The sequence below is a fragment of the Rhamphochromis sp. 'chilingali' genome, assembly GCF_963969265.1.
Source record: "Rhamphochromis sp. 'chilingali' genome assembly, chromosome: 7".
Taxonomy (NCBI): Eukaryota; Metazoa; Chordata; class Actinopteri; order Cichliformes; family Cichlidae; genus Rhamphochromis; species Rhamphochromis sp. 'chilingali'.
In genome coordinates, this window is record NC_137934.1 from 6735183 (window position 1) to 6763172 (window position 27990).

General features: G+C 41.3%; 1 protein-coding gene across 6 annotated transcripts in view; it reads right to left on the reverse strand.

The window, feature by feature from the left end:
• Positions 1-1505: 1505 nt before the first annotated feature.
• cald1a (caldesmon 1a) overlaps positions 1506-27990 on the reverse strand; it is a 64881-nt gene continuing 38396 nt past the window's right edge. For 3 of the 6 annotated variants that reach the window (XM_080887907.1, XM_080887909.1, XM_080887908.1), the window contains 14 exons: positions 25826-25963; positions 22466-22901; positions 22338-22370; positions 22138-22248; positions 20339-20442; positions 18015-18282; positions 15848-15985; positions 11089-11132; positions 10799-10874; positions 9186-9326; positions 8912-9007; positions 7387-7455; positions 5849-5885; positions 1506-3111 (listed from right to left, as the gene is read on the reverse strand). In XM_080887907.1, coding sequence (XP_080744033.1) covers positions 3098-3111; positions 5849-5885; positions 7387-7455; positions 8912-9007; positions 9186-9326; positions 10799-10874; positions 11089-11132; positions 15848-15985; positions 18015-18282; positions 20339-20442; positions 22138-22248; positions 22338-22370; positions 22466-22901; positions 25826-25963 — 1705 coding nt within the window. In that variant the 3' untranslated portion in view covers positions 1506-3097. Of the gene's footprint in view, positions 3112-5848; positions 5886-7022; positions 7075-7386; positions 7456-8911; positions 9008-9185; positions 9327-10798; positions 10875-11088; positions 11133-15847; positions 15986-18014; positions 18283-20338; positions 20443-22137; positions 22249-22337; positions 22371-22465; positions 22902-25825; positions 25964-27990 lie in introns of all 6 variants that reach the window. The other 3 variants (XR_013972343.1, XM_080887910.1, XM_080887911.1) reach the window with 3 other exon arrangements.

A 27990-nucleotide genomic window follows, 5' to 3' on the forward strand; every position in this document is an offset into this window, starting at 1 on the left:
CCCACAGCGCACACTTAATACAGCCCTGTTTGTCATGTGACCACATATCTTTTCTATGACTGGTCAGGATGGTCAGTTCTATTGTTGGAGGCAGACAGATGAGTTATACCTGGACAGACATGCTGCCTTTGAGTGCTCACCGTAATCCGCTACACATGATGGGAGAAATTGGAAATACTTTTCACTTTAGAGTGATTTTAAAGAGGGCTGTCAGAACATCATGGTTTTTGTTCCTTTAGAGAAATGACACCACAAAGCTGTGCTCTGCTGGAGTGGAAGTACAATTGCCTTCAAACTTGTACCTTCAATTACACCTCAGCCAAATAATTTCATACAGAAACATGTTTTTGCGATTTTGACCATCGTCAAACTCATTATATTCAACTTTTTCCAAGATTGCCTATTATATATTAATTTTAAGGACAGGATTTCTAGGCATAGCCAGGTGGAGGTGTGTTTCCACTTTGGTGGAGGCCTTATCCAGTGAGCGGCAGTTCTGCTGTAGAAAATGCCTTGAGCAGATACAGGAGATGAGAGGAGAATGACCAGACTTCCCCCAGCTGCTGGGAATTTGGCATAAATAACACAAATCCATGGACCTTTTATTAATACCCTTTCATTCTGAAAGCGAACAGGGTCCAACCTAGTACTAGCAAGGTACTAGATTAGGGGTGGGCAACTCCAGGCCTCGAGGGCCAGTGTCCTGCAGGTTTTAGATGTGTCCTTGATCCAACACAGCTGATTCAAATGGCTAAATTACCTCCTCAACATGTCTTGCAGTTCTCTAGAGACCTGGCAATGAACTAATCATCTGATTCAGGTGTATTGACCCAGGGTGATATCTAAAACCTGCAGGACACCGGCCCTCGAGGCCTGGAGTTGCCCACCCCTTTACCAGATCGATCCTTTTGTAGCGAGTACTAGCAAAGCATGGGTCCATCCAGTGGTGGTGGTGTCATGGTGTGAGGGTATTTTCTTGGGCTGTTTCATGCCAATTTAATTCAATTACATTTTATTCATGTAGTGCCAAATCACAACAGTTGAGGCTGTTTATATTGTAAAGACCCTAAAATAATAGAGATAAAAACCCCAACAATCAGATTACCTCCTGTGAGGAAGTACTTGGCAAGAGTGGGGAGGAAGAAATTATATTATATATGGTTATAACACCAGATATTGTTGCTGACCATATCTGTGCCTTTATGACCAATTTAGTACCAATTCTCTGATGGCTGCTTCCAGCAGGACATTGCACCATGTCACAAAGCTCACATCATCTCAAACTGGTTTCTTGAACATAATAATGAGTTCACTGTACTCAAATGTCCTCCACTGTGTTCAGTTCTCAACCCAGTGGAGCACCTTTAGGATGTGGTGGAACAAGAGATTCAGAATACAAGAAACAAAGGCAGTTGTGAAGGCAAATGGCAGTCCAGCCTGGTACTACTATAGAGAAGCATCTGGTGAGTGTATTAAGTGAAGGTGTGAAAGGAAACTCAACAATGTGGAATACCTCAATGTATTTATTGCTGTTGTTGAGTCAAGGTTACAATGTTCAACACATTCCTCCGCTTGGAAACTGCCTGCTTGTATGACATTTGGAGAGAGACTACAGATAATGTATTCTGCATAGGCTTAGCGCTACACAAGGAACAAGTGTCTGGTTAAACATGGAAATTTAAAAAGTGGACACAAGGCTGTAGAAAACAAAACAAAACACAACATTATGAAACCATTACATTAAAAAAAATACAAAAACGTCACATTTTATCATGCTTAAAAATATTTTGGTCCAGCTCCCCTGCTCTTTTCAGGAGCCATGGAATGTGATTGTCAGATTGTTGAGCAGTAACACCGATCAATTTAATGCACTGACAAACAGTTCATATTCTTATAAGCTTGTGCTGCGCGAAAACGTGAAAAATCACAAGTCAAAATCATGCTGAGCTGCTAGGAGGCTTTAAAGTACTGTACCTCGGCTGTCCTAAATGCTGTCATTGCAATCATAAGGCCAGAAGTTTTAGATAGTGGTAAATATCCTTGTTACTATGACCTTGCTATATGTTTAGGCACCCTGATTTTACTTTGTATGCCCTCAATATGAAAAGTATTGCTGAGCATAAGAGTGTGCATAGAGGCAAAAAAGAAGTTAAAGGCAGATTAAAAAAACATGTCCTACATCATAAAACTTTAAGGCAGCAAAGGCACCACGTGCAACTGCTTTTAAGAGGAATGTCTGAAGATGTTTTAAAGTGTTCGAAAGCTAGAAAGAACTCAAACCCCCCCCCCCAAAAAACATTAAAACATAAATTAAAAAAAACAAATGACATGAAAGGACAATAAATGTCAAAGTGGCCTTCTGAATATCCAACACTCCTGTCACCTTCAAAATCAACTGCCTGTTGGTGAATGAATAAAAAAAGCAAAAAATACCTTTTGTTATAAGTATACAGATGTTATATATGATACAGTATGATAGGTCATAGTCAAAACATCACATGTGCTAGCATATATTACTCAGACCATTGCTGCACTATTGGTAAGACAATAAAAGTGAAATAAGCTAAACTCTAGAAGTGCTTATATTTCTATCCTGAACAGGTGAACGTTGAATAATATAGCATTGTGTGAAGCTTTTGCTTTAAATATAAATAAAAAAAGAGAGAGATGGAAAATATTCTGAGGGAGAGAAGTGATATCGCCCATCTCTTTGGAATGTGGAAACTTTTGAACTCATCCACTCAGCACGGAGTACGAGACATAAATCTTAATTCTATTAGTTTTATTGTCTTCCTGGCAGGATTTTATAAAGTAATTAGTGATTTTAAATGTCCAAATTTCACAGCATTTTGTTGTTATCATACTTTATTTTTTTTAATTTTTTAGAAAGCAGAAATTATTGTGCAAAGGCACTATACGTGGTAAGCCTATAACAATATGCTGATGCTGTTTCGGTACAGTGCTCGGACAGTGTCTGTCCTGTCCCTGCGTGCTCTTGGGGGTCCCTCCTGGGGGTGTGGCATTTGGTTCTTAAGGAAAAGTCAAAGAAGATTCTTGGATTGTCGTGGTCCCCAGCTTTAGTGGCTCCTTCAAGACATTAGTGTCCCATACCTATCGAAAGACACAAAAACGAGTACATCAGTGGCCTGACTCCAAGTCCATATTCCCACACAGGTCTGTGTTAAACCAAGCAGTGAGGTGTTTAAATTTGGCTCCACAGAAGTCTGAGTTTATTGGACTTGTTTCGACTTCAAAACAAGGAGTCAAAATAGTTTTGCTAATTTTCCATATGGTACTGTGGAAAAGTCTTGACTCACCACTCGTCTTTATATTTTGATTACAAGGAGCAAGACTTTGGTGAAATATTGTTGGTTTTGAGCAAGAGTTCTTCAAGTTTCCCGAAGGTCTTTTATATTTTTTAAAAGACCACCCCTTGTAACAGAGAAATTAACTTTTTTGTTTGTTAAGCTACCTAACGCTGACCTATGAATCATTTAAGTTAAATGGAATAACAGACAGCTTAGCAAAGAACCAATTTTAAAGAGTAAGTCGTGCCCTTAAGAAACAGGAAACAATCCAAGCAAAGACCTAACGCAGGATCTGAAAGATGGCCTTTCTTTGAATCCATCTACTGATCACTAATATCAGAAATGCTCCCAGTGGAAAGAAGTCATGTCAAGTCATGACACAGAGGTACTTCAAATTACATGAGAACTGGTGTCAAAATCAGTGGCAAGTGAACCTATGGAGCGATGATTACAAATTATATTTTTGGTTCAAGTCGTCATCAAAATATATATGAACAGCAGTGAGTACACACACATCTGTAATGATTTGGGGAATGCATTTCAGCCAGTGGTGTTGGGGTCTTGTCAAAATTGAGGGAATTATGAATGCAGCAAAATACCTTCCATCATGCAACAGAACGAGGAAAGTGTCTGATTGGCAACAGCTTCTTTTTTCACTGTGACAATGATGCCAAACACACTCTCAGTCCACTACAAACATATCGGGATAGAAAAACACACACCAGAAAACTATCAGTCATGGATTGTCCTCCCCAGAGCCCAGATCTCAACATTACTGACACAATGTGGGATTGTCCTGACAGAAAACGATGCAAAAGGCAGTAAACATCCAGAGAAGAGCTTTGAATGTCCCCTCAACAAGCCTGGAGAATTACTCCTTAAGAGATGACAAAAACTAAGTGTTGAAGAATAATGGTGACTTTCACACTCATGAGGATTGTACACAATCTGTTTTTGCCTTATATGCTGTACTTCAATGTTTCAATAAAACACTGCACCTATTTTCCATTTTTCTATCAAACTATAAAGAAATGAGGAGTGGCTTGAGATTTTTGCATAGTATTGTATTTCTAGGAACATGATTGTTATCGTACTAATTTTCAATTCAACTTTTCATTTAACACCATCATCAGGTCAAAACGTTCAGTTTCTCCAGTTAACCACCAAATTATTGCAGATGTTTTTTTCTCTCAGCCCAGCAATCATGCTAACAGGTTTACTGACACGACTGTTTGGCTCAAAGCATTGTTGTTTTTAAGCACTTAGTAAGTACTTATTTTTGTTCCCTGTTTCATAGTTCAATCCAACATCTAAAACAAGCCACATAATAATATTAACAGAGGTCCTAATGCCATTCAAGACCCTTGGTTACTTCTGATTTATTAAAAAAGTCGAATACAAGCAATTCTTTTGAATATTTCTGCATTGTTGAAGGACAGCAGATAAGTTGTGCACCCTGATTCATAAACTGCTACACTCAGTAAGCATTGAATTCTACCTATTTTCAAGTGTCTACATAATTTTGGAAACTCTCCAAGCATGTGGAGAGCGGGTGGGCTGTAAACTTCCACGCTGTCCACTCTGGTGTCAGATGTCTGTACGGTGTGACAGCCAACTCTTAGTAAGAAATAAAAAATAAATTAATTAATTAATTAAAAAAAAGAAGAAACAAATCCTTTCTCATCCTCTGAGTCAGACTGCTATGGTGTGCTAATCTCGAACATACCAGTTATTAATGTGACAAACCGGCTTGGCAGGAATGCTGCTTGTAACGCTGCCCGGATCTAAGCAACAGACGTGGACGTGTGCAAGAGTGGAAAAGCTGAAAGGTCTGAGTGGTGTCAAGAAGGCTGTTGAGAGCATTCATAAAGGTGAAATTGGTTATGTGTGCGCGTGTGTGTGTGCTCTGAACAAACACCGCATTACGCTGACATGTGTGGAATCTCTCAAGGCCAAAAGCTCTCTTCTGCCTGAGGAGGAGGAGGCTGTGCTCGGATCTGATTTTAAAATAGCAAACAATGTATGGGTAAGTGGCATCCTAAAGCAGCAGCCAAACAAAAGGCCAAACCGCAAACCGAAATACTGCACGGCTGCCTGTGGGAGGACCAGTTATGCGCTTTGGAACACACGGTGTTGTGTAAGTCAAAGCGCAGGTGAGGTCATGCCTCTAATCCCGACAAAAATTAAAATGCTTAAGTGCTTAGACATGTGTCCAAACAAACACAAGTGGAAAAGTTTGCTGCTGGGGGAGTCAAGCGAACACGTGAATTTCTGTCGCTCCTCGCTTGTTACAAGAAGCTCCTGCCTGTACACAATGAGATAATCGATGTCCTTGTCCTTTAGTCGATTGTCTAACTTCATTTCCACATTTCCACCTCAACTAAAGGATTAATTGTGTACCCCTGTGGATTGAGGAAATCCCCCAGTCTTTTCAATTACACAAATGAAGAAAGCAGACAAAGTGGCCCAGCTCAGAATGAGCCAGTGAAGTTGAACTCTTCAGAGCGGCCGCACGCATGCCTGTGCGTGGAAAAACTCACCATTAGCAACTGATTTGGTCTCCCCTCTGCCTGCCACCTGGAAAACACGAAGACAAGAAGTTAATGAGCCAGCGAAGATGCAGAAAGACTTCCACTTGCACCTCGCCCACGGATTCTTGCGCCTATCCCACCCGCTTCTGCTGTCTTCCCTGACGTCACAGCATAGCACACTACCTAATGAAAACTCTAACCACCACTTTTCCTGTACAGGGCCCTTTTTTTACATCAGCACAGACCACCGCCTGGTGTCCTCCAGCCCCACTACTCACTTGCAGACCACAGCCTCTGGCCTGCGCTGTAGCTACTGCGGCAACACAAGGCTGCCAGATAAGAAGGAAAAGAGAGTTTGTAGAAAAATGAGTGGTTATGGTGGATATCCAGCCTTTTTCCCCACTTCTGCTAAGCAGAGTTTAAATTTACACACAGACATTCGATAAAACAGATCATTCCCATCAGCTTTTAGTCAAACGTGTTTGAAAATCAGAGGCGATAACAGTGATTCACAGCGGTCGAGCTGCCGCTGCACACCCCAGTGAGGCATCTCTCCTGTAAAGAATGCTGTAAACAGTTCCTCCATTAGGGCAATAAAAAGTAAAGTGAAGCTGAGCTGGCTCGAGAGCGGTGATTTGTGGCCGTCAGAAGGAGCAGCAGTGATGTGATGCAGCCATTTGTGAAAAGTTTAAAGCCTGCAGTTGGACAACGGGCACACTCTTTGTTTTTTTTGTAAATTTACAATGTAAATTTGATGTAATCTTCTGGATTTTGTTGCGTCGGCTTTAATAACCTATGGATGTTAATGGAGGCAACAGTGTAACCTTTCTTTAAACTGACTAAGTCCACTTTGTGTGTGTTATTTTACAACAATTGAAAAGATTTCTATTTCTTTCTAGTTTTTTTCTTTTCTCTTTTTGCAGAAAGTGGCTCAAAGTGTACTGCTCGTCAAAATAAAAGCCTCTAAAAACACTGCGAGTCAAGGAGGCACAAAAAGTGACATACACGTTAGATCACAAATCTCTAACTTTGGACTGAAACTCAAAAATGTCCAACCACAGCCAAAAAAACAAAACAAAACACATACAAAAAAGTCAGTGCAAAGCAGTGTGGGCTCATTCAGTCATAAGCGCTTTGAAAAAAAAAAAGACACAAAAAAGACATAGAATAGTTTCTCTTTTACCTCTCCAGGCTTATTCCAGATTTAACGGTGAGGTCAACTAGCTATCAGAGTTCTTTAAAAACAAAAAAAACACATAAACGTGATTGTTACTCTCAGTAATGCCACACAGGGTCGAAACATCATGAGATTAATCTAATATTTCTACTTCATCTCTTTAACAAAATGTTCTCTTTGATTGACAACGACAGGAAACTGGAGCAAAAAAATATATATGGAGAGCCATCCAAGACCGCAAACTGTTTTGGCAGAGTCAAAACTCCATTCTGGACTTCTTCCAGTACGTGGAGCACTAATCTGGATCTTTTCCTATACAAATCTCACTTCATGTTAAGCAAGTAAATGGGCTGATATTAATGACATCTACCTTGGCCGGAGAGGCGCCTTTGTTTTCCCATAGACTCCTCTTGTTGGTGACGTCAACAGGCTTCAGGTCCTGTCAGGGGGAGAGTCAGAAAGCAAGCGCATTATCAGTGCATGCTCTGCATTTGGAGCTCTGATTGAAAATGTTCATCGTGTGGCAGCAGTGGCGGTGTACCTGAGATGTAGGCAGGATGGAACGAGCGCAGAGAATGACCGATGCGATCAAGCGGAGAGGGGTTTGTGTGGAGGAAAAAGCGCTCACACGATAATCAATAGTCTGAGGCAATCCAAGTAAAACTCGAGAAAGACGTCTTAATGCTGTCACGTTGGACATAAAGTTATGTGCAGTGAAAGTTTCCCCTGCTCTGTTTTAACAATGTTAGCACACAGCATAATGCTCCAGCATGAATATTTGGATAAAGTCACAGCTTTAAATGTTTCTATACACTTGGGAAGGACAGGACAAAAAGCTCAATCATTGTCTGCAAGCAAACACTGCAACGGGTTTAGCATCAAATGCTTGAAAATGATGCCACGTCTACACTGTCCACACGCACTATAGCTGGAAATTACAGCTGCGAGAGCAGCAAGCTCACACACGTCATAATTCATTTTTATTTGAGGCCACCAGGTGGAGTCAGAGAGAGGATACAGCCTGCGTCCAACTGACCTGCTTCACTGCATCGTTTGAAAGTGATCATAAAACATGTCCTACACAGAACATAAGCAGCAGTAAATATGACACAGGCATAAAAAGACAGCGGGACTGGAGCAGGAGAGGGAATGCTGCACATTATTACTAGTCACTCTCACTGTTATGTGGAGGGTCCGCTACATTAAGAGCCGTTCCAAGCCAACTGGTCTAACGTGGGAGCAGCAGCGATGTCGGATAACTGCCCATACACCTGTTTTATTTCACAAGGATGGCCTCAGAGAACCTTCAACAGCACTTCACACTCCCAGCGAAATGGGAGGGTGTAGAGGCCACAGTGGGATTTGGCCTTGGTTGTCAGTTAAAGAAAAACCCACCAGCTGTCATTGGATTCTTGGTCAACTTGTTATATCGTGACTGGTGTACAATTCAGTTCAATTTGATTTATATAACGTGAAGTCATAATAACAGTCATCTCAAGAGTCTGCAATAACAGAGAGAAAACCTCAGCTATCAAAAGACCGCTTATGAGCAAGCACTTGGTGACAGTGGGAAGGAAAAACTCCTTTTTAACAGGATGAAAGCAGGCAGAACCAGGCTCATCGGGGGTGGGTCTCTGACAGAGGCCAGTGGCATCACTCTCTGCCAACCAAGCACCACCCACTTCAAAATAAGAGCCAAGAAAAACAAAATACAAAAGAGAAAAACAAAACAAACTTTGGCAGAAGAATGACTACTTGTGTTTTCCATGACAACTTTATGATATTTAAAAGATGACCCTAACCCTAATGCAGGCCACTACCTTCATGTGCTCTGGTTCTGGATTTTGCTCTGAGGTGAGTGCTAAGTGTACTGTGCTCATACAGCGTTGACCTACCGCTGGCCTTCCTCCTGGTGTCTTGCTGCTCTCTGGGGTTTTATTCAGCCAGTCGTTGATGCGGCCCGCTACGCCTGTCTTTATCACAGCTGCTTCCTGTTTGGACAATGTCAAAGGTCAGCCAAGCCTGGTCATCACTGGCAGCGGGGCAGAGCAGGAAGGACCAGTGAACTGGGCTCTTTCCTGTCTGTCCTTCTCTCGCTCATACACACAGAAAGTTTCAACAACTTTCTAACATCCTGCACCACCTTTACTTTTTTCTTTTTTTTTTTACCTTGAATGTGCTCCCGCCGCTTCCAGGCGAGCTGAACACGTTGCCTTTCTCCCACATGCTCTTGATGTTTCGTATGCTGTCAGTGACCACGGGCAGATCCACAGCTCCGGAGCGAGGGGATCGAGACTCCTTGTTCTCTCTCTGAGGAGACAGAAATCTGGGTTTTAAGCTACGATAAAAGCTCAGGAAAAAAGCATAAATACTAACAACTCAATGCAACGTCTTTGTTATGTTTTGGCTAAGTTGGGGAGTCAAAGTAGAATGTTGTGCTCAGGAGTGGCACTTTTGGATTGATGATAATAATATTTCCAGAATGATAGCCAAAAATAGGCAGTGCAGGCACATTTTAGTCAAGCAAATTAAAACGCTTACGGAATGAAATATTACTTTTTCTGCATAGTTGCTTTTTGACAAATATTGGATATTTGCACTAGAGATGCACAGATCAATCAGTGACTGGTATGTGCAATGTGGGTGGAGCTATGATGATGTTTTGATTGCTTCAACATATCTATTTATGTACAGATAAATTATTGACCCATAGCACAAACCATTGCTGTGCAATGATGTGTTTTAACTTTGTGATGCTCAGGGTTTGTAAGATTTAGTCAAGTTAAAACTGAGGGTTATCTTCCAATTTACACACAATATAAAAACTTTGTGAGGGTTTGAGCTGTCACTTGAGAAAGCATCGTGCCAAAAACAAAAGAAATCTTGAGAAAAACAATTGCTGATGCTCACAAAGCAAATGCTGGATATAAAAAGTTATCATAGTGTTTCCAAGTGTTGAGGACTGGAGTGAGAAGTATCATCAAGAAATTCAAACAGAGCCACACAGAGCAAGGCTGGCAGAGGTAGGCAGTGAAAGATTTCAAAGACTCTGAAAAGAAAACTAGTGAGAAATGTGTCTAAAGACCCCAGGACAACTGCCAAGACACTAGAGACACAAGAGAATGACTTAACCAAGTTGGGAATTGTGATGTCAAAGAAGACAATCACTAGAACCTCGCACAGGGAATGAACTGTGAGCCTGTAGACCTTCAAACCAGACTGAAGTATCCTAAGGAAAACCTCGAGAATGATTAGGTATACTAGAAGTCCGTCACCTGAAATGAAACTGGAGCTCTTTGGTTATAGAGATTCTGGTTATGTTTGGAGAAAGACGAGAGACGTGCACAACCCAAAGAACACGATCCCCACATTAAAAACACGGTGGTGGGAGTATTATGCTTTGGGGATGCTTCAGTGTGTCTGGAACTGGGAATCTTATCAAGGTGGAAGGACTGAAGAAACAACAACACAAAACACACATCACTCCTCCAGAAGACTAAAGTGAACATTACTGACTGGGCAGCTTAAGGCCCGGACTTGAATCCCATTCAAAAAATCTGTGTCAGAAGACCATCAAATCTGGAGGAGCTTGAGAGATTCGCCAAAGAAGAATGGGCTGGGATTGCACAGGAGACGTACGTGAAACTTGTTGAAAATGACAAACAACTCCATCCATCCATCCATCCATCCATCCATCCATCCATCCATCCATCCATCCATCCATCCATCCATCCATCCATCCATCCATCCATCAGTGTTTTCAAAGCTGATGCAGAGCTAACCTGAGCAGCTGAGGTGTACTGCTCCAGCCTGTTGTCTATCTTGGACACCACAGGACAATGAGACGCCTTCATTGTGCTGCTGGGCAAAAGCAAGAAATTAACATACAGTGCATGAAAAATCTAAATGCCCTGAAAATGATATACACATTACATACAGTTTGGGCTTTACGTCCTACACTACAGACCCTCGGGTCTAGCTCTCGATTGTATTGTTCATATTCAGCAAAAACAGGATTGCTTAAAAAGCGTTGTTAGTAGAGGTCAACATGACTAAAAAAGATGACGCTTACCTTTTCTGTGCTGACTTGTTTAGAAACTCGGCTCTCTCCTCAATCTGTAAAGAAAGGTTAGAAATCTGTGAGTTATAAATATTGCATCAGAATTGCTCCGCTGCATGCAGTACATCTCTACCACACTTCAGATATTTATTACAGCATCCCTGCTGCTGATTCAAGTGCATCAATCCTTTTATTACCGTTAATATGAACTCATTTCTAACTTTAACATGTAGACACGCCTAGTTCTAAACAGTCACTAAGCTTTGATGATTAATAACATAAAGGGGATCTGTTAACCTGTGTGCAGCTTCAGATTTTGTTTTTCTTGACTCCACCAAAGACATAGTTCATAATAATCCTCATTTGTTTTAAACTGAGGCTTGCTGTGACACCTAAGGCCATCTCAGCTCGCTTTCCCTCCACTTCAAGCTGACTTCCCTTTGCCTTACCCGGCAAACAGATAATTTGAACAGAAGGTGGGTGGAGCTGCTATGCTTGCAGCCAGAGCTGTGTGCCTGAGACGATCATATTATAGATATCTGTTCTCATTGACAGCTTACAGATCCAAGAATAAAGCAGTGTGAGCCCTGAGCTTCTGCCATACAGGGGTTACTTCTGCTCAATATTTTAAACTTTGACCATGTTTATGAACATCCATCATCGTAAGAGTATATACCACAGACAAGAAATAGGTCCCCTTCATGCACTTAACTTTATTTCCCGCAATCTCTTTGCAGGGTGTGTTTTTAAATAGTAAATATCTCATTATTATTTTCCTTCATACGTAATATAATTTGGCTTCACTTGAGCAGCACCAAGATACTGTTCCCTCTATGTGCAAAATGCTCTGAAAGACATGCACACACAGTCAGAAACTGACCCCCACCCCACAGCAAACGCTTTGCTCTCTCTGCCTTTAGTCTGTGGGAATCTCTGAGGATTGTTTATGATCAACGGCACAAAAGGCTAAAAGAGAGGGCAGCACATGCGTTCCTTAGATGCACACATACACACACAAAACACAAAACCCTATAATAGGGACAAAAGAAGAAACAGCAGAAAAAAAGGCCCTCTTCCCCTCTCTTTATGAAGAAGGCCATTGCACTCGACTGCTACCGAATGTGGGAGTTCCCAAAAATACTCCCTGACAGGAAATTCCCCATTCTCAGACGCATTTTAAAGAGCCGTAGCCATCCGAATGCAGTTACAGTAATCCTGTTAACCCTAATCGCTTTCCTGCATATCCCTGCTGCCTGTCCTTCATCTCGTCCCTCTGTCCTTTTCTGCCACAGAACACTGAGCTTTATCTACAATACAGAGCGGGGTTATGGTGGTTTACTGCTGATAACATGAAGGCGAGCTCTCGGGACTGAGAGTTTCACTGGGAGCTGATTCCTGATAGTAAGACAGTCTTTTTTTTTTAACGTTTTAGTGTAACAGGAGGCACCAAATGGCAGCTGTCAAACAAAAAGCACCTAATAGCAAAAAGAAATGAGGGGAGTAAAGTGTGTGTCTTCAATGGCATGCATGTCATTTTGATATAGGAAGTAGCCTTTGGACAGGTTCAACAAAAACCAAAGGGGCATGAAATTCACTCTGCACATAAATCAAGCAAGAATATGCTCCAATTCACGTGAGCCAATATAGAGAAAAACAGATCTGTTGTTGTCTGTTGTCTTTATGTAGCAAAAGGTATTTCAGCATGAAATAGATTAGAGTTGCTTTTCATGCTCTATCTTCTTCACAGTTATGGGATTATTACGCCCGTATTTTGTGCTCCTATAATAACAAAAGGTTCAAACTTAAATTTCTGTGGTTTTATGTTCCTTTATAGTCAGGGATAGTGGAGACAGTCCAGGGATTTAGTGCTTATATGGTATATACCCGACCTACTGGGCTTTTGGGTTGTCCATTTTCTTAAATTAACAATGAGTTACTTCGTTTTTTGTGAAATGCATCAGCTACCTCCCAAGCATATGAGCCTTCTGAGTTTAAATTTAGCCCCCATTTAAGTACCAAAAATCGCTGCTTGTTAAAATGACCCCTATATTATAACCTGCTTACAATCCAAAAACATTTTCACATTCATGACAGATCTGCTTGCTCTCAAACTCATCTTAATAAAAACTACACACAAACAAGCCATTTTCAGTTTTGAGCGACAGGTAGATGCCGTTTTGTCTTTATTGATATCCTTTTGTACTAACCGCATTAAGGAACTAGCTTTTCAGGTACTTACGAGACAGTGAGTACCTTTTGTTTTAAGCGTGTTTCCTGCTAGCAAAAATTAGCTAGCTAGTCAGTACTATTCAGATGCCTTGCAATAGCTGAATAACTGAACCGAAATTCATATCAGATATTACAATCACTAAACATCGAAATATGTGGCATTTAATAAATGCTAAAGACGCAATGTGTCTGCAAATGTTTGTTAAGGCAACATTCATATTAGCTATATGATTTTAATTTAATTTATGGAGTTTCCAGACCCCTCCTTTTTTGGATTATTTCATCTGTTGCAAAAACACACAAATTAACTCAAAGCAAAACACAGCACCATAACTGTTCATATGTTCCGTGTACGTGAAGAACACAACAGATAGATATGCACTCAAACAAACACAGTCACGAAGAAACACTTGTACGTACAGTGAACATGACGACAAAGTAAAGCTTTGTCTGTGAAGGGAGTGAAGGGGGCATGAGAATTACTGTTCACAAAGTGACCACAATTAAAAGAAGTGCCTGGGTCTAGTACAATCAGAGCTCACACACCATTAGAGCCAAACCTCTAGTCTAGAGTCTCACTGGGATGGGCCAGATGGATATTACAGCTAACTGTCACTAATTAGATTTTCTCCACTGGCTAAAAAATCCCCCTAGATTTTGTGTGCGTGGGAGTTGGCTTTTGGCAAAACTGAAAACATTTATTCACATTTGAGTTGATTAAACGTTCCTTTGCAGTGACAAACATTTATCTTTAGATAAGGCGGTGGGGAGGGTTGGGGGGAAACTTTTCTTCGTGCATTTCTCGAGAAGGGTTTAGATTTAGACAGTTTTAAAAAAAACAAGTTACAGTTTGATTATTGCATCTCTCTCTCTGGTTTTATGAAATCCACTCCTTTATCTCAGTTAGATAACACTTGTGCAGATGCCAGTCACCTGGCGGTTAATCTCTCCAAATATTTGAATGTTCAGAGTAGGCTTTGCTGCACTGAAGGATAGATGGTGTTTGCAGGCTTGCAGGAAAGCTTTTACAGAGTTCTGCTGACGACTGCAAAGGAACCAGTGCAAATGGAGTTTAGTACAGCACGCAAATGCTATAAAGTTGTTTTAAGCCTTAAACTTATTTAAGTGTTCACCCGCTGTTCACTACACTACATTGTCAAATAGCTTTGGATGCAAATGCTGGTTTGATTGTTAGCTTTGATGCCACTTGCAATGTAGTAAAATATCAGTGGTTGCCCAGTGAATTAATTTTTGACTCAATTCTGACTCAACCTGACTGCAATCACTTTAAGACAAAATGGTGAAGGTTTGCAAATAATTGCCATCTATTTTATAAATGGAGGCAGGCAGCCAGCATGTTGAAATAAATTTGAGCCAGTTTTTACTGATGAGCACAACTCGTCTGTGACATGTCTCTTAGCAATACTTTGCTCGACTGGTTGCTAACTGGTTGTGAATCACATGTAATTGGCAACTTAACCCCACTGAATAACAAACTAATAGCAGACTGATAGGAGACTGACAATGTCTTATTGGCTTTTGATCAGTAAAGTTTCTTAGAAGACGACAGCTGACTAAGTGGTTGTTGACCTGGTCCCTGTCTTTAAAGCAGTCATTTTAAAGGCAGCAGGATCACAAGTTGATTTTTCATGGTCGCAACAATTTAGCCTGATAGTTTTAGATGAAGTGCGTGCTTTTACTCTCTTGTCCAATTCAAAAACACAAGCACAAATATGTATTAATAGTTTGACTGTCTGCTTAACCAAAGCTACAAGTGTTAGCGTGGTCATTATAGTGTGTTCATACATAGTGTGGGGGCCTGTCAGGGATGTAAAGATTAGCTTAGCATTACAACACTTAATTTTCCAAACATTTTTGCATGTTTTATTTGAGTTAAGGATGAAAAATATGCAGTTTGAAACTAATTTACCTTGAATGATTAGAGTTTACATCATCATACTTCATCAAACTATTAAGAGCTTCACTGCATTTCAGCTTATCCTTACAGGTCAACAATAAATCATGTATTCAGCCATTAAGTGCAAATGTTTTAGTCCCATTTTAAGATGCTGATTTTAAAAACAGCTCAGATGGATTTAACCCATTTTTAAAAAAAAAACCCTGCAGTATCCAATAAGACGTAAGCATGACTACCGTGAGCAATACATTGCACAAAAATATCAGTTTTTGGAAAAATTACAGAAATTAAAACTCAATTGCAAATTTATGTTTTTTTTTTAAATTTGAAGGTTCAGTTAATAATCCAGCGAAAAAAAATCTGGCAAATATTTCATGGTTCAGGCTTTACTGGAATAAAAGTCAGTCAGGAACTGCATTTTCATACAACAAACAGAGTTCATCTCTGCCTAATCGGCTTGTTAGCCCCCGCTGAAAAAAATCTGCCAGTGACATATGCCTGTTCAGGCCGCCGAATGATCTTTGTATTTTGATTTCTATTGCTGCTTCTATTTCTATCCTAACCCATATGCGCAGTACCAGAATGGAAAACCTGAGGTGAGAAGTCAAAGATAGTTGGACTGACCTTCAGAGAGGATCCTCGTGGGCTGAGACACTTAAACGGTTTGCCCTCTCCATCCATAGTGTCATCCACCTTCTGTCTCTTCTCAGCCGCCTCTGCTCTCCTCCTTTCGATCTCCTCTTTCATCTTCCTCTTCTCCTCCTGAGAAAGAGATGGCAGGCATTTCTGAGTGTCTCTGACAGGGAACGCGTTGGTCAATTTAATTACAGCAGTCCTGCCAGGTAATGGTAGCTTGTGTCTGCTAGCTGCTTGTATCGACTCTAACTAAATGGAAACATACTTATGCTGCCACAGGCTATCACATGATAAAGAAAATGTCACTGGCAGTTGACAATCAAAAATGCAGCCGACCCAGACACTTTCTAACTGATTTACTTATTTTATCAAATGAAGCAGGTCAGTCTCGAATTCAATTACTCTGAGTAAATTCTTATTTACAGCCATCGGCTGCCTCGGGAGAAAAAAGGCATTTTGAAAAGCCTGATACAGCAGACTATCAAGAGTTAAAAAAAAAGAAAGGAAAAAAAGTATGAATCATTTGTACAGTATTCAGAAGAGGGCTGGTGCTTGGCAGTATATCAGCCCTCTCCGGCAGCCTTGTCTTGGTTAATTAGTCTCTCTGTATCTCTGGGCTATCTTTTAATTACAAACCAAAAGGCCTCATTAACATCACACAAGAGGAGAAGAACAGGGGCAGATAGCTAGAGATGGGCCGCCACGTTCGGAGCCAAGAGCAACAAAGAAGACCAGTCAGGGTAATAGCGAGAATGTAGGGGCCTCGGCGCAAGCTGACTGCAAGCGAAAATGAGCGACGCGTTTCGGTACAGCGGGGGAACACGAAGGAAAGCAGAGGTTATCGCGTCTGAGATACGCAAGGACGAGGATGTTGTAAGAAGAGGAGACAGAGGAATGACATATGTGAGTTACAAGCGGGGACCCAAATAGGTTGAGTCATGATAACGGAGACGTATGGCGAGATAACGTCACAGCGGTGCAAGTGTGAGAGAGAGTGATGCATGGGTTTCTGCTCATACAGGTGCAAAGGGATGAATCAACATGGTGCAGAGCATGAGAAAATGTAAAAGACTGCAGTGACGGTTGTTGACTTCATTCTCACTGATGTCTGCATTTGAAATTTGATTGTTGCAACAGCTGTGTGGGCAGGCAATAAAAACCATTCAAGTCCATTCTTCTTTCGATTGTTTTGGGGTTTTTTGGTTTCGATCTTTCGCTGTTGGCCCAGTCAGAGGTTTAAGCACACACGGTGTGTTATTGTTGCAGAATGACTCATTTGTAAGAGATGGGCCGTTCTCGAGACTTGCTATCCCCAACTACAGCCCCTCCTTTTTTTTATTATAACAATAATGGGAACAGACACAACACTGCGTGTGCAGGAGCTTACAAATATCTCAGCAGGTGTTTCATCTGGACTCAACAAGATCCAAATTAGAAAGCAAGCTTCTTTTCTTGGGCTACAAAACTGAATAACTGCAATTTTTCCTGTAACTACGTAAACATATAGTTCAGGGATGTGTAGCTTTTTCATGCTTTTTCAAGTTTAAAGGGACAGCTTCATGGATATATCGGAGACTCCGATAAGCCATTTGCATAGAAATGTGGCTTAATCCAAAGATGAAAGGGCAAAAACAAACAAACAAAAGAACAATATTAAAAAAGGAAAAGATGACTGAAAACCAGAATTGTGTGATAATTCAGTCATAATAGAGAGAAAACAGGACAGCAACCTCTTAGCGTCTAAGAACAGTTGGTGGTAGCCCAGAGATTGATTTGAATTTTTTTTACATTTATCACAGTTCCCAATTATCACAAGAAGAGACTCATAGCAACTTATTGCTCTTATTGATGTATCAAATTTGCTTTGAAGACAACAACTGACTGCAGGTGGTCAGAGAACTGGTCCCCATCTTTGAAACATCCACTTCGAAGGCAACCAGTTCAGAACTTCATTGCACATGCACAATAATTTTGCTGATTCCAGTCTCCCACCGATTGTAAGATGACACTCAGATTTGCGTCCATCGGCCACTTGCCTGAAACTCAGACTTTTATAACATCATGATTTTTTTTTAAACAAAACATTTACATAGAGATGGGATAAAACAGAGTAAAAACAGCTTAAAAGTTAAGTAAAACAAAACAAAACATCCACCTCCTCTTTGGCTTTCCTTTCTGCCTCTTCCTCCTTCCTCTGCCTCTCCTCCTCCTCCAGCACCTTTCTCCTCTCCTCCCTCTTCCTTTTCAGCTCCTCCAGCTCAGCTTCGGCATCCTGCTGCTTCTGCCTCATCCTCTCAAACTCCCCGCTCTCCGCATCATCGCGACGACGCTTCAGCTCCTCCAGCTTGCGCTCCGCCTCCAGGCGGGCGTCCTCGTCCGGGTCATCACCCGCAGAAGGCTCGGGGGAGCGCACGCTGCCGCGGCTGGGAAGGACACATAAAAACACAGGTCAGCACACGGGTCGGAGTGGAAAGCTGGTTGCCTTTTGATCCAGGTATTCAAATGCACACCAGAAGAAGATGTTGCCTTCATGGAATTCACACAACAAACAAATGCAATCACGTTTGCAAAGCTAAAGTTACAGGCGGTATCAAGTTTCGTTCCAGTGTTTCAACCTGAGAACTCACTGCAGGTGACCTGTGACAGAAAAACACGGCCACTCTGCCAGCTGAACAAAAACAACGTGTTTTTCTTGAAAGTCTGAATGAGATTTGCTTTTCAATTATGTTTCAGAAGCCTCGGGCTACATGTTTATACTTTCACACCAGCCTGTGCAATAAATGATAAATGTCAGCCTCATACATAACTTCCTGTCTGATAAAACTAATTTCCTTTAAAATGCAGTACATAATGTTGTTTATCAACAGACTGTTGTCCTCTCCTCGCACTCGGTCACAATGAGCTTTGGTTATTTGTAGTTTGATCTTTTCAGCTGACCTTTGGGTCTGGTATATTAAGTTACTGCAGTACTTTTCCACAAGTGGACAAGAGTAGAGTCACTGATATATCAGCAAAGGTCTTGAGCTTCTTCATAAAAATCAAACTTGTGCAGAAATAAGTCCAGCAATTTGCTGAAATGTGCAAACACAAATGAAAATACAATATATAAGGCACAATCAGAGTTTGTGGAATTCTAATGAACTTGAAAATCAATATTCGGTATGACCACCTTAATTCTTTAACACAGCCTGAACTCTCTTCTCATTTCTTTAAGTAGTCTTCAGAAATAGTTCTCCAGCCTGTTTGAAGGACACCCAAAGCTCTTTTTTGGATGTTTACTGCCTTTTGTTCCATTTTCTGCTGATTTGATCCACACTGCTTCAGTAATGTTGTGGTCAAGGCTCTGGGGATGCCAATCCATGACTGATGGTGTTCCACTGTGTTTGTGTTTTACTACACTGACAATGTGTTTGCTGATTATTGTCACATTAAACACCGAAGCAGTTGCCAATCACATGTTTCCGGTTAGTATTCCATGCTGGATCTGATGTACTTTCTGAGTTTACAATTCCCTCTATTTTGAAAAGAACACACTTTACATTGAGCTATACCAAGTTTTTGAGACTTAAAATAGTCGTTTAGATTAAAAAAGCTATTTCATGTCTGTTAGACTGTGTTCTTTGCTTTTTTTTTGCAGATTCAACTAAAGATCTGGGAACAAATGTTGCTTGTTAGCAATAAAGTACCTTAAGATAAATTTATTGGTTATGTGTAGACAGAACACTGACTCATCTCTGGAGTTAGGTGTCTTTTTTATGCTTGAATGAGTCACAGGTCAGCATTAAGTAGCATAACAAAAACATTTCTCTGAAAATGGTCGGGTGCAAGGACTGAAAAGTGTGAAAAACAGCCAATGTCCAAAGAAAAAGTCTGAAAGACCTTTATAAATGCCTGAAGAATTGCTGCTCAAATAATACAAGTAAATGAAGAAATGAGAAATGAGTGGCGGCTCAGGACTTATGCACAGCACTGTAGCTAAGTGGTTTTTTATATCTAGCCTTTTTTTGCAAGAAAGATTAGATAAGCGCAGCTGCTATTAGTCACATTCATTGAGTCTGTGTGTTTTATTCATGCATACAGGTTTCATTAACGAATTAGTCACCTGTTGCTTCAGAATAAAGGCATCATTATCTTTTTTAGTAGGACTTAAATAACCATTATCAGATAGGTGACAAAATATTGAACTGAAAATGAGAAAATATTAGCCTAATTTCTGTTTGTCTGCAGTAAAAAACAGAACATTTATCGAGTTAGATGACACAAACTACTGGCAATCTTCACATTTTTGCAACAGTGTAAATACAAATTGCATTCTGGTCTTTATGATTTTTCACAAATTAGAGAGCGTCAAACTGTCACACGAATCTGAGCGATACTGCTGACAGCTCAGGCGCTTGAATAATTCACAGGACTGGGCTATCCCCAGTTTGGCCTCAGGGTGACAATGAGACAGTGTGTGCTTTTGTTGCTGTTGTGTACCTGGTGGTCCTCTCAGGTTTCCTGTGCTGTTTGGGAGGCGCCTCCTCATGCAGCCCTCCGTTGTGCTTCCTCTGATCCTCCCTCTCCTCTCTGGGCTCATTCACCTAAAGCCACCCCCCCCACACACACACAGAAAGCAAGATAGAGTGATACTGAACAACAAAGGTAGGCAGAAAGGTGCATAGAGTGAAGTGTGATTGGATTCAATCATGTGACATCACATGATATCCCATAAGAGAAAGAGAGCACGCCCAAATAAAATAACACAGAACATCACATCACACTACGTCCACTCCAGGATTACTGTTGACAAAGGATTATCTAACATGTGATCACACTGGGAGTGTCTCCAGCTGGGTATTTCCTACATCCATTTGCTGTCCATAATCAGAAACATAATTAAAGTCTTATATGTGATAATTACTATTTCTGTGAAGTACATATCCAGTCAAATTTTGAAGACCATGGGATATATTATGAATGTAATGCAAATTATGAATCTTTACCAAGAAAGCGCTATAAACTTTCTTATTCTTGCACTGACACCATTTCAATATAAAATGCTGACGTCATCAGTTAAATATGCTTTTCCCTATTTTTGTCATAGCTATCTATCTGTCTATGTTGAAGTGGTGAATCCACATTAAAACACAGCCATATGTCCAGGTAACCCCTAATAGGCAAGTTCAAACCCTCTTTTTTCAACCAGAAGGAACTGGCCCCAGTTACACAGGCTGGTTGGCAACTGGTTGGCAACTGGTTGGCAACTGCCAGATACTAGGGAAAATGTACATTCGTCCACCAGTTAACGAGTGGTTATGGGAGGTTGCTTGCTGTCGCTTGATGAAAGTGGTTGTAAAGAACTATATGATGCAGCAGCAAAAACTGAAAGGCAACTGCAGTGGTCACCCGCAGTTTGCATGGAAGACACCAACTTGTTGCACACCCTCGCCAACTTTTGTACTGAAGCAGCGACAAGTGCAGCCTAAACCACAAACAGAAATAAATAAATACTAAACACTGTGCTTTTGAAATGTGTTTTTTTTTTCAGTGTCAAGGCATAATTTTTACTTTTAAGAAGGACAGTCGAACATTTGAATTTCAACTGCAAAAACTGGTGACGGTTTGCAGACAAGCTGGTGTCTTACACTAAAACTACTGGTGAGTGAAGCAATCTGCTGGTAGTGATGGAATACGGCCTAAAGGAGCTTGTTCCAGACATTGGATCAACTAAGGGACAACACTAGTGCCCTGTACAAAAGGGTTTATTGCAATCTTAAACTTTTGACAGATATCGAAAGATGACCTGATGCCTCACTGAGTTGCTGAAGTGGAGCCAGTGTAATGTGATGTGTTGTTGCACTCATGGCTGAGATGGAAGACATGCAGAAAAAAAATGTGACCACTCTGTGGAGCATAGCATTAACCTTTTGAAAAGTCTGACCACACGGCTGTAAACCGCACCTCATCAAACACAGACCTGTCATTACCAGTTTGCAAATGTTGCAAACCATGCTAGACGGCACGAGGTGTCCGGGTAATTTCAGTGTCATAAATCAACACGTCAACAAGATGTCTTATTGAGAGGTTTAACATGTAAACATTTCTGTCTAGTTAGACACTGAAGTTATCCAAAGAAATTTCACGTGCTGTGCATCACACCTCTACTGAAGTTCTTACCGCATGTATGATACCTCATTATCTTCTGATTCAGATACCTCAAAGTCCTCTTCACTGTCATTTCTTAGTAACATAGGCTTGTTCCCCTGTGAATTATCTACATTATCATCCTCTGGTACCTCTTCAGCTTCCCCTGATGCTACTGTATCCTCCCCAGCCTCTGAATTTGACGACTTGGTCTGATTTGAACTTTCACTGACTACCGAATGTCTGTCTTCTTCGGCGAAGTCCTATGAAAAAGGATTATAGCAGTTCTTTGAAAGTAAGCTCAGCGATCAAATCAAAGGTAACAAAAAAGACAACAAATCACTAACCATACCTTGTTTTGAATTTTAGGCTCTTCAGCTGAAGCCTATAGAAACAAGGATCAAATGTGCCAAGGCTGTCGGTTACACCAGCTTAACTTAATGTCTGACATGAAAGAAGAATGGTGACCTGATAACTGACCTGGTCTCTCAAGTAAGACCTTCTTGGTTTGTCCTCCACAACTGCAACTGGCTGCTCCTCCTCTTCATCTACCCCCTCCGCTTCTTCCTCTCCCCCTTCAGGGGCAGCCTGCTCTTCCTCCCTCGGCTCCTCTCGCTCCTTCTCCTCCTCTCTTCTCGAGCTATAGGTTTCCATCTTCTCAGCCTCGTCGTCATTGTCACGGTAACGTCCCCTACGCCAGGAGGAGGGCCTCTCCTCTTCTGCGCTGTTTTTCTCCGTGGCGGTGCTGTCGTTGCCCTCCGTCACAGTGGGGTCCAGCTGTTTCTGTCTCTCCAGCGCCTCCTTCATGCGCCTCTGCCGTCTCTCCTCACGTTTGGCCATGCGGTCCAGTAGGGCTTGGTCCTCGTCATCTCCACCGCCTCCATAAGAGCTGCTCACAGACACCGTCTCTGTGACACTACGAGGAGAGAGAGAGAAAGAGAGAGACGGCACAAATGTCACATTGTGTGTATTCGTGTCAAAGAGGAGGAAGGGGTGAGGTCACAGCAGACGTCAGCCGTTATAAAAATGTGGGCATGGAAAGATAATCCATGACATTATCTTCTGTTACCTCTGAGCTGCCCCTGGTGGAAGGCCGCAACCCCTGTGTAATCATAATTTCCAGAAAGAGGTTGCATTATTACTGACAGCTTTATAGCCAAGAACAGCAGAAAATGTAGACCCATGGCTTTACTGACTGGTCTTCACCACAGCTCTTCAAATAAACTCAGGTGAGGCCTTATAATGAATGGAAATTTTGATTTTAGGTGGGAACTTTTGTATGTGCTCAGATACAGCCATAGCCTACAGTTTACAGCCATGCTAACACCTGCTAAAACTTTGGACTGAATGCTAACTACGATAGCATGCTAACATGCTATCATAGTTAGCATGTTTTTGGATGCCGAGTCAATAGTTGCTGTGGCATAAAATTTAACCCACAATGTGTAACATTACCAAATACATGAGGATTAAGAGTTTCAGCAGAGCACAAATGTGTAAAAAAATTTTGTTTAGTTTTGTCTGCGCTAAAGGACCTCCAAACAAACCAAGATAATCTTTTATAAAGCTTTGCTTCAGCGTGACTAAAATACACACTTACTGGCTACTTCATGTGGTACACCTGGTCACCTTCTCACTCGTGCACATATCTAATCAGCCAATCACTGTGTCTCTGTGCTTTTAGGCATGTAGAGAGGATCAAGACCAGCTGCTGTTCAAACTGAGAATCAGAAGGGGGATTTGTCTTTGAACGTGGCATGATTGCTGGTGGCAGAGGGGCTTTTCTGAGTGTTTCAGAAACTGCTGATCTGCAGGGATTTTCCCACAGAGCCATCGCTCGAGTTTACTGAGAATGGTTCGAAGAAGAGAAAATATCCAGGAGGTAGAGCAGGGCGATATGACCAAAAATATTTATCACGATATACATTTGAAAATTTGCGATAACGATATAACTGATGATATAATTGACACTAGACAAAATACTTTACAACTCCACAACTTTATTAGTGCAAACCCCCCCCCATCAATGTATTTTCTCTTAAACAAGCAGATGTTTTATGTGCATTAAAGTTATATAAAAATTTGGCAGTCCAGATACAAATTCCTTGCTGACAGTTTAACCAAAAGGCATTTCCAGTGGAAATTGGCCAACATATCCTCAGCATAACCATGTATAATATCTACAAAACTTTATAGGTTATGCACACACAATACGGTAATATTATGTTGACGCACAGTACGTATCACTCCGCGAGGCTCCTGCCTACGATAGCCGTAATGCTCCGACAATCCATCAAGCATATTCTATCGCGGTATTTCATTTTTCTATCGTTGCCCAACATTATACCGGTATGATATGACCCAGCCCTACCAGGAAGCCACAGTTTTCTGGGCGAAAACAACTTGTTCATGTCAGAAGAAATGGCCCGACTTCTTCGAGCTGATATGAAGGCAACGCTTTAAAACCAAGGGACACAGAAGAACAACTCTGAATGCCCAACATATCAAACCTCAAATCAAATCAAAAGCAGATGGCCTATAGCTGATGGACCACACCAGGTGTTACTCCTGTGAGGTGAGGGCAGGGAGCTGAGGCTACAATTCATATAGGCTCACCAAAATTGGAAGATCTGTTTTTTTCTGGAAAAATCTTTCCTGATCTGACGAGCCTTTATTTCTGCTGCAATACTCAGACGGGAGGTCAGAATTTGGCATAAACAACACGACAGCATGGAGCCATCCGGCCTTGAATCAACAGGTCAGGCTGATGGTGGTGGTGTAATGGTGTTGGGGATATTTTCCTGGCACACTTCCAGCCTACCCAAGTATTGTTACTGACCATGTCCATCCCTTTAAGATCAGTGTACCCACATTCTGATTTCTACATGCAGCATGATAATGCACCATATAACACAGCACAAATCATCTCAAACTGACAATGAGGTTATTGTACTCAAATGGCCTCCAGAATCACCAGGCCTCAATCCACAGTCACCAGATCTCCTGTTAGAGATGTGGTAGAATGGGAGATAAGCAGCCAAGAAATCTGCAGTGGACCAAAATCTCTGAGGAATGTTTCCAGCAACTTGTTAAATCTCTGTTATGAGGAATTAATGCAGTTTTGAAGGCACAAGAGAGCCCAACCTGGTACTACCAAGATGTACCTAATAAAGTGTGGAGTAAGTGTATTTATATTTTCTAACTAAAATATTCAGTGACTATCCTTCCACCTTGAGGCATGACTACAGCATGACTCACAATACTGTGACCTAAAAGTCTGCCAAACATTATCCTTGCATCTGCACAATCAACAATGGCTAGCAAGAACTAGGTCCTATCTCAGCATCCTTCTGCACAATCCCCTTGTTGTTTGACCACCCCAGGATGTATCTAAGCGCTTACAGAGAGGAAACATTCATCACCACAAAGCAGTGTCTGTGTGACTAGATGTCAGAGCGACCCACCACTTCCACTGTAGCCAACACAATTTATCTCAAACCTGCACTTATAAATTATCCGCAGTCTTATTGTGTTTGGAGACTTTAGGTTTTAGAGAAGTGATTTTTTTACTCCTCATATACACTCTGGCACCTCTCCTTTTGGGAGTTTTCATGGGCTAGTTCACTTAAATTACTAAAGCTTTCTCAAAAACGTCTGGCGGTAGACTATCTAACCATGCAGCTCCACTCCGACACCCTAAACCCAGAAAATGACATTATGTTGAGAGTTTATTAGTTGGACTTTACTGGTGCTCTCTCGCTTTTGCAGCCGATCCAAAAAAAAAAGAGGGAGCCAATCAGTCGTCTGCTGGACTACGTACGAGAGCTTGTTTTGCTATACCTGTGGCTGTTGGTCATAACCAGGCTGTCTGACTGGCTGCTGGGCTCCTCGCTCTCCTTGCTCTTCATCCTCTCCTGGCGTGCCCTGCGCCTCCTCTCACGGGCCGCCTCCTCTTCATCATCATCATTCTTTGCCATCCTGCGGGAAGACGAAAGAAGAAAGAGAGAGTGAGAAGACAAAGGCATGCATTATCTATTTTCAACTTTCAACCCCTCATCTCCTTTCTCCCTATCCTCAATTTAGCTTAGCAGTTAGAAACTTCAAAGTGAGCGGTTCTTTAAATTGGACTGTAATCTTCGCAGTGACCAAATCTGGTGGATTTACCCCAAGTCCCCCCCCACCCACCCCTTCTCTTCTATCAAGTGGAGCTGTCAGCTGTGTAACCACCAATACTTCTTATCGTGGCTGCAGTTTTCACGAGCTGATAAAAACTCTGTCTGGAGACATGGCTTGGCTAAGGATAAGAGAGCAGTGAAACAGTGTTTCTGGCCAGCAGCTTGTACTAGTCCGGTCAGTGCAGGAACGGAGGAAGCAGGAGAGCTGTGTGTGTGTGTGTGTGTGTGTGTGTGTGTACACTGGCCAATAACCAGTGTAATCTTAAAAGTTCATAATTCTTCCAAAGAATTTAATACAGCATTAAATTTAGCAATCGTATTTTTCCAGAGTTGAATAGAATAGAATAATCCTTTAATTGTCCCACAAGGGGAAATTTGGTTGTAACAGCAGCCAGAAAGACACATAGACAAACAAACAGTACACAGGACAGAAACATACACATTTTTCTTACATATTTACATATGGACAATGGTTACTATATACAGAGTACTGTACAGTTATTAAATTAAATAAAAATAACTACAGATAAGAAGGAAAACCAGGTTGTAGTGCGAATCAGTTGATATACTACAATAAAAACTTCTCTTAGCTGTATTTGGTGCGTGCATAGCTGAAGCACGCATCAATTAAATGATAGACAAGCTCAGCTTTTGCTGAAACGCCCGGGGCTAGATGACAACACTGATACTACTCTTACAGTTATATATATGCAACATATGACGCAATCAAATTAACTGGCCACTGTATATAGTATAAAAGACAAACACAGCTTACAACTAAAGACAAAACGCTACCTGCATTCTTCTTAATAGGCAGCAGGGGACGACTGATCTGCTCTCAAAAAGACTAATGATTTCATAGAAGTCTGGGCAAATGACCCTTGATTGCCTCGCTCTCTGACCTCGGTAAACACTCGTCTTATCATCATTCTAAGAGTCATAAAGGAGGATTAAACAAGATGTGCTCAAAGGCTTGTAAAATACAGGATGCTAGCAGGTGATAAAGATGATGTAGCTATCGTGATGTCACTTGGTATGAACTAAATTTTCAAAATAGATTTCTCTTTCTTTAACATGACTCGAAATAATACACTCGACAGGAGTGTGTGTGTGGAGTGTGAAACAAAGCCGTTCTGCCATAGACTTCTATAGGCCTGGAAGTCCTTTTGCAACCAGAGCTATCACTACCTGTTGGCTTTCAGATAATTAAGTTTCCGTTAACTTTTACTTATATAGCACCAAATCACAACAACAGTCATTTCTAGTCACTTTATATTATAATATAAAGACCCTAAAATAATACAGAGAAAACCTCAACAATCAAACGACCCCTTATGAGCATCACTTTGGCTCATAAGAAGAAGAAACCTCAGGCAGAACCAGGGTCAGGGAGGGGCAGCCATCTGCTGTGACCGGTTGGGGCGAGATCACAAATGAAGCTGCTGCATTGCAATTGGTTAATCTGTGCCATTGTTTTAACTGTGGAGAACTTTAGACAGCAGAATAAAAGTTTACTCCTCAAAAGCAAGCTCAAATATCTGTACAAATTATTTCTTGCATTAAATTCATTCAGCACTGCTACATGGGTCGTAACTCCTGCTGCACTTAAGCACACAGCAGATGATGCATGGTCATTGCAGGTCATGTCTAAAACATGGGCAAACATCTGTTTTTTGCATTATACCTCACACAATCATTCAGAGACATGCTGCGAGTTATAAAATTATTTATTTAACGCAAAGGTTTAAGTACAGGGTGCGGCTGCATGCTATCATAAACAAGACTCCACTGTCCAAAAATCTAACTGGCTTGCAAGCTACTGTATATTTA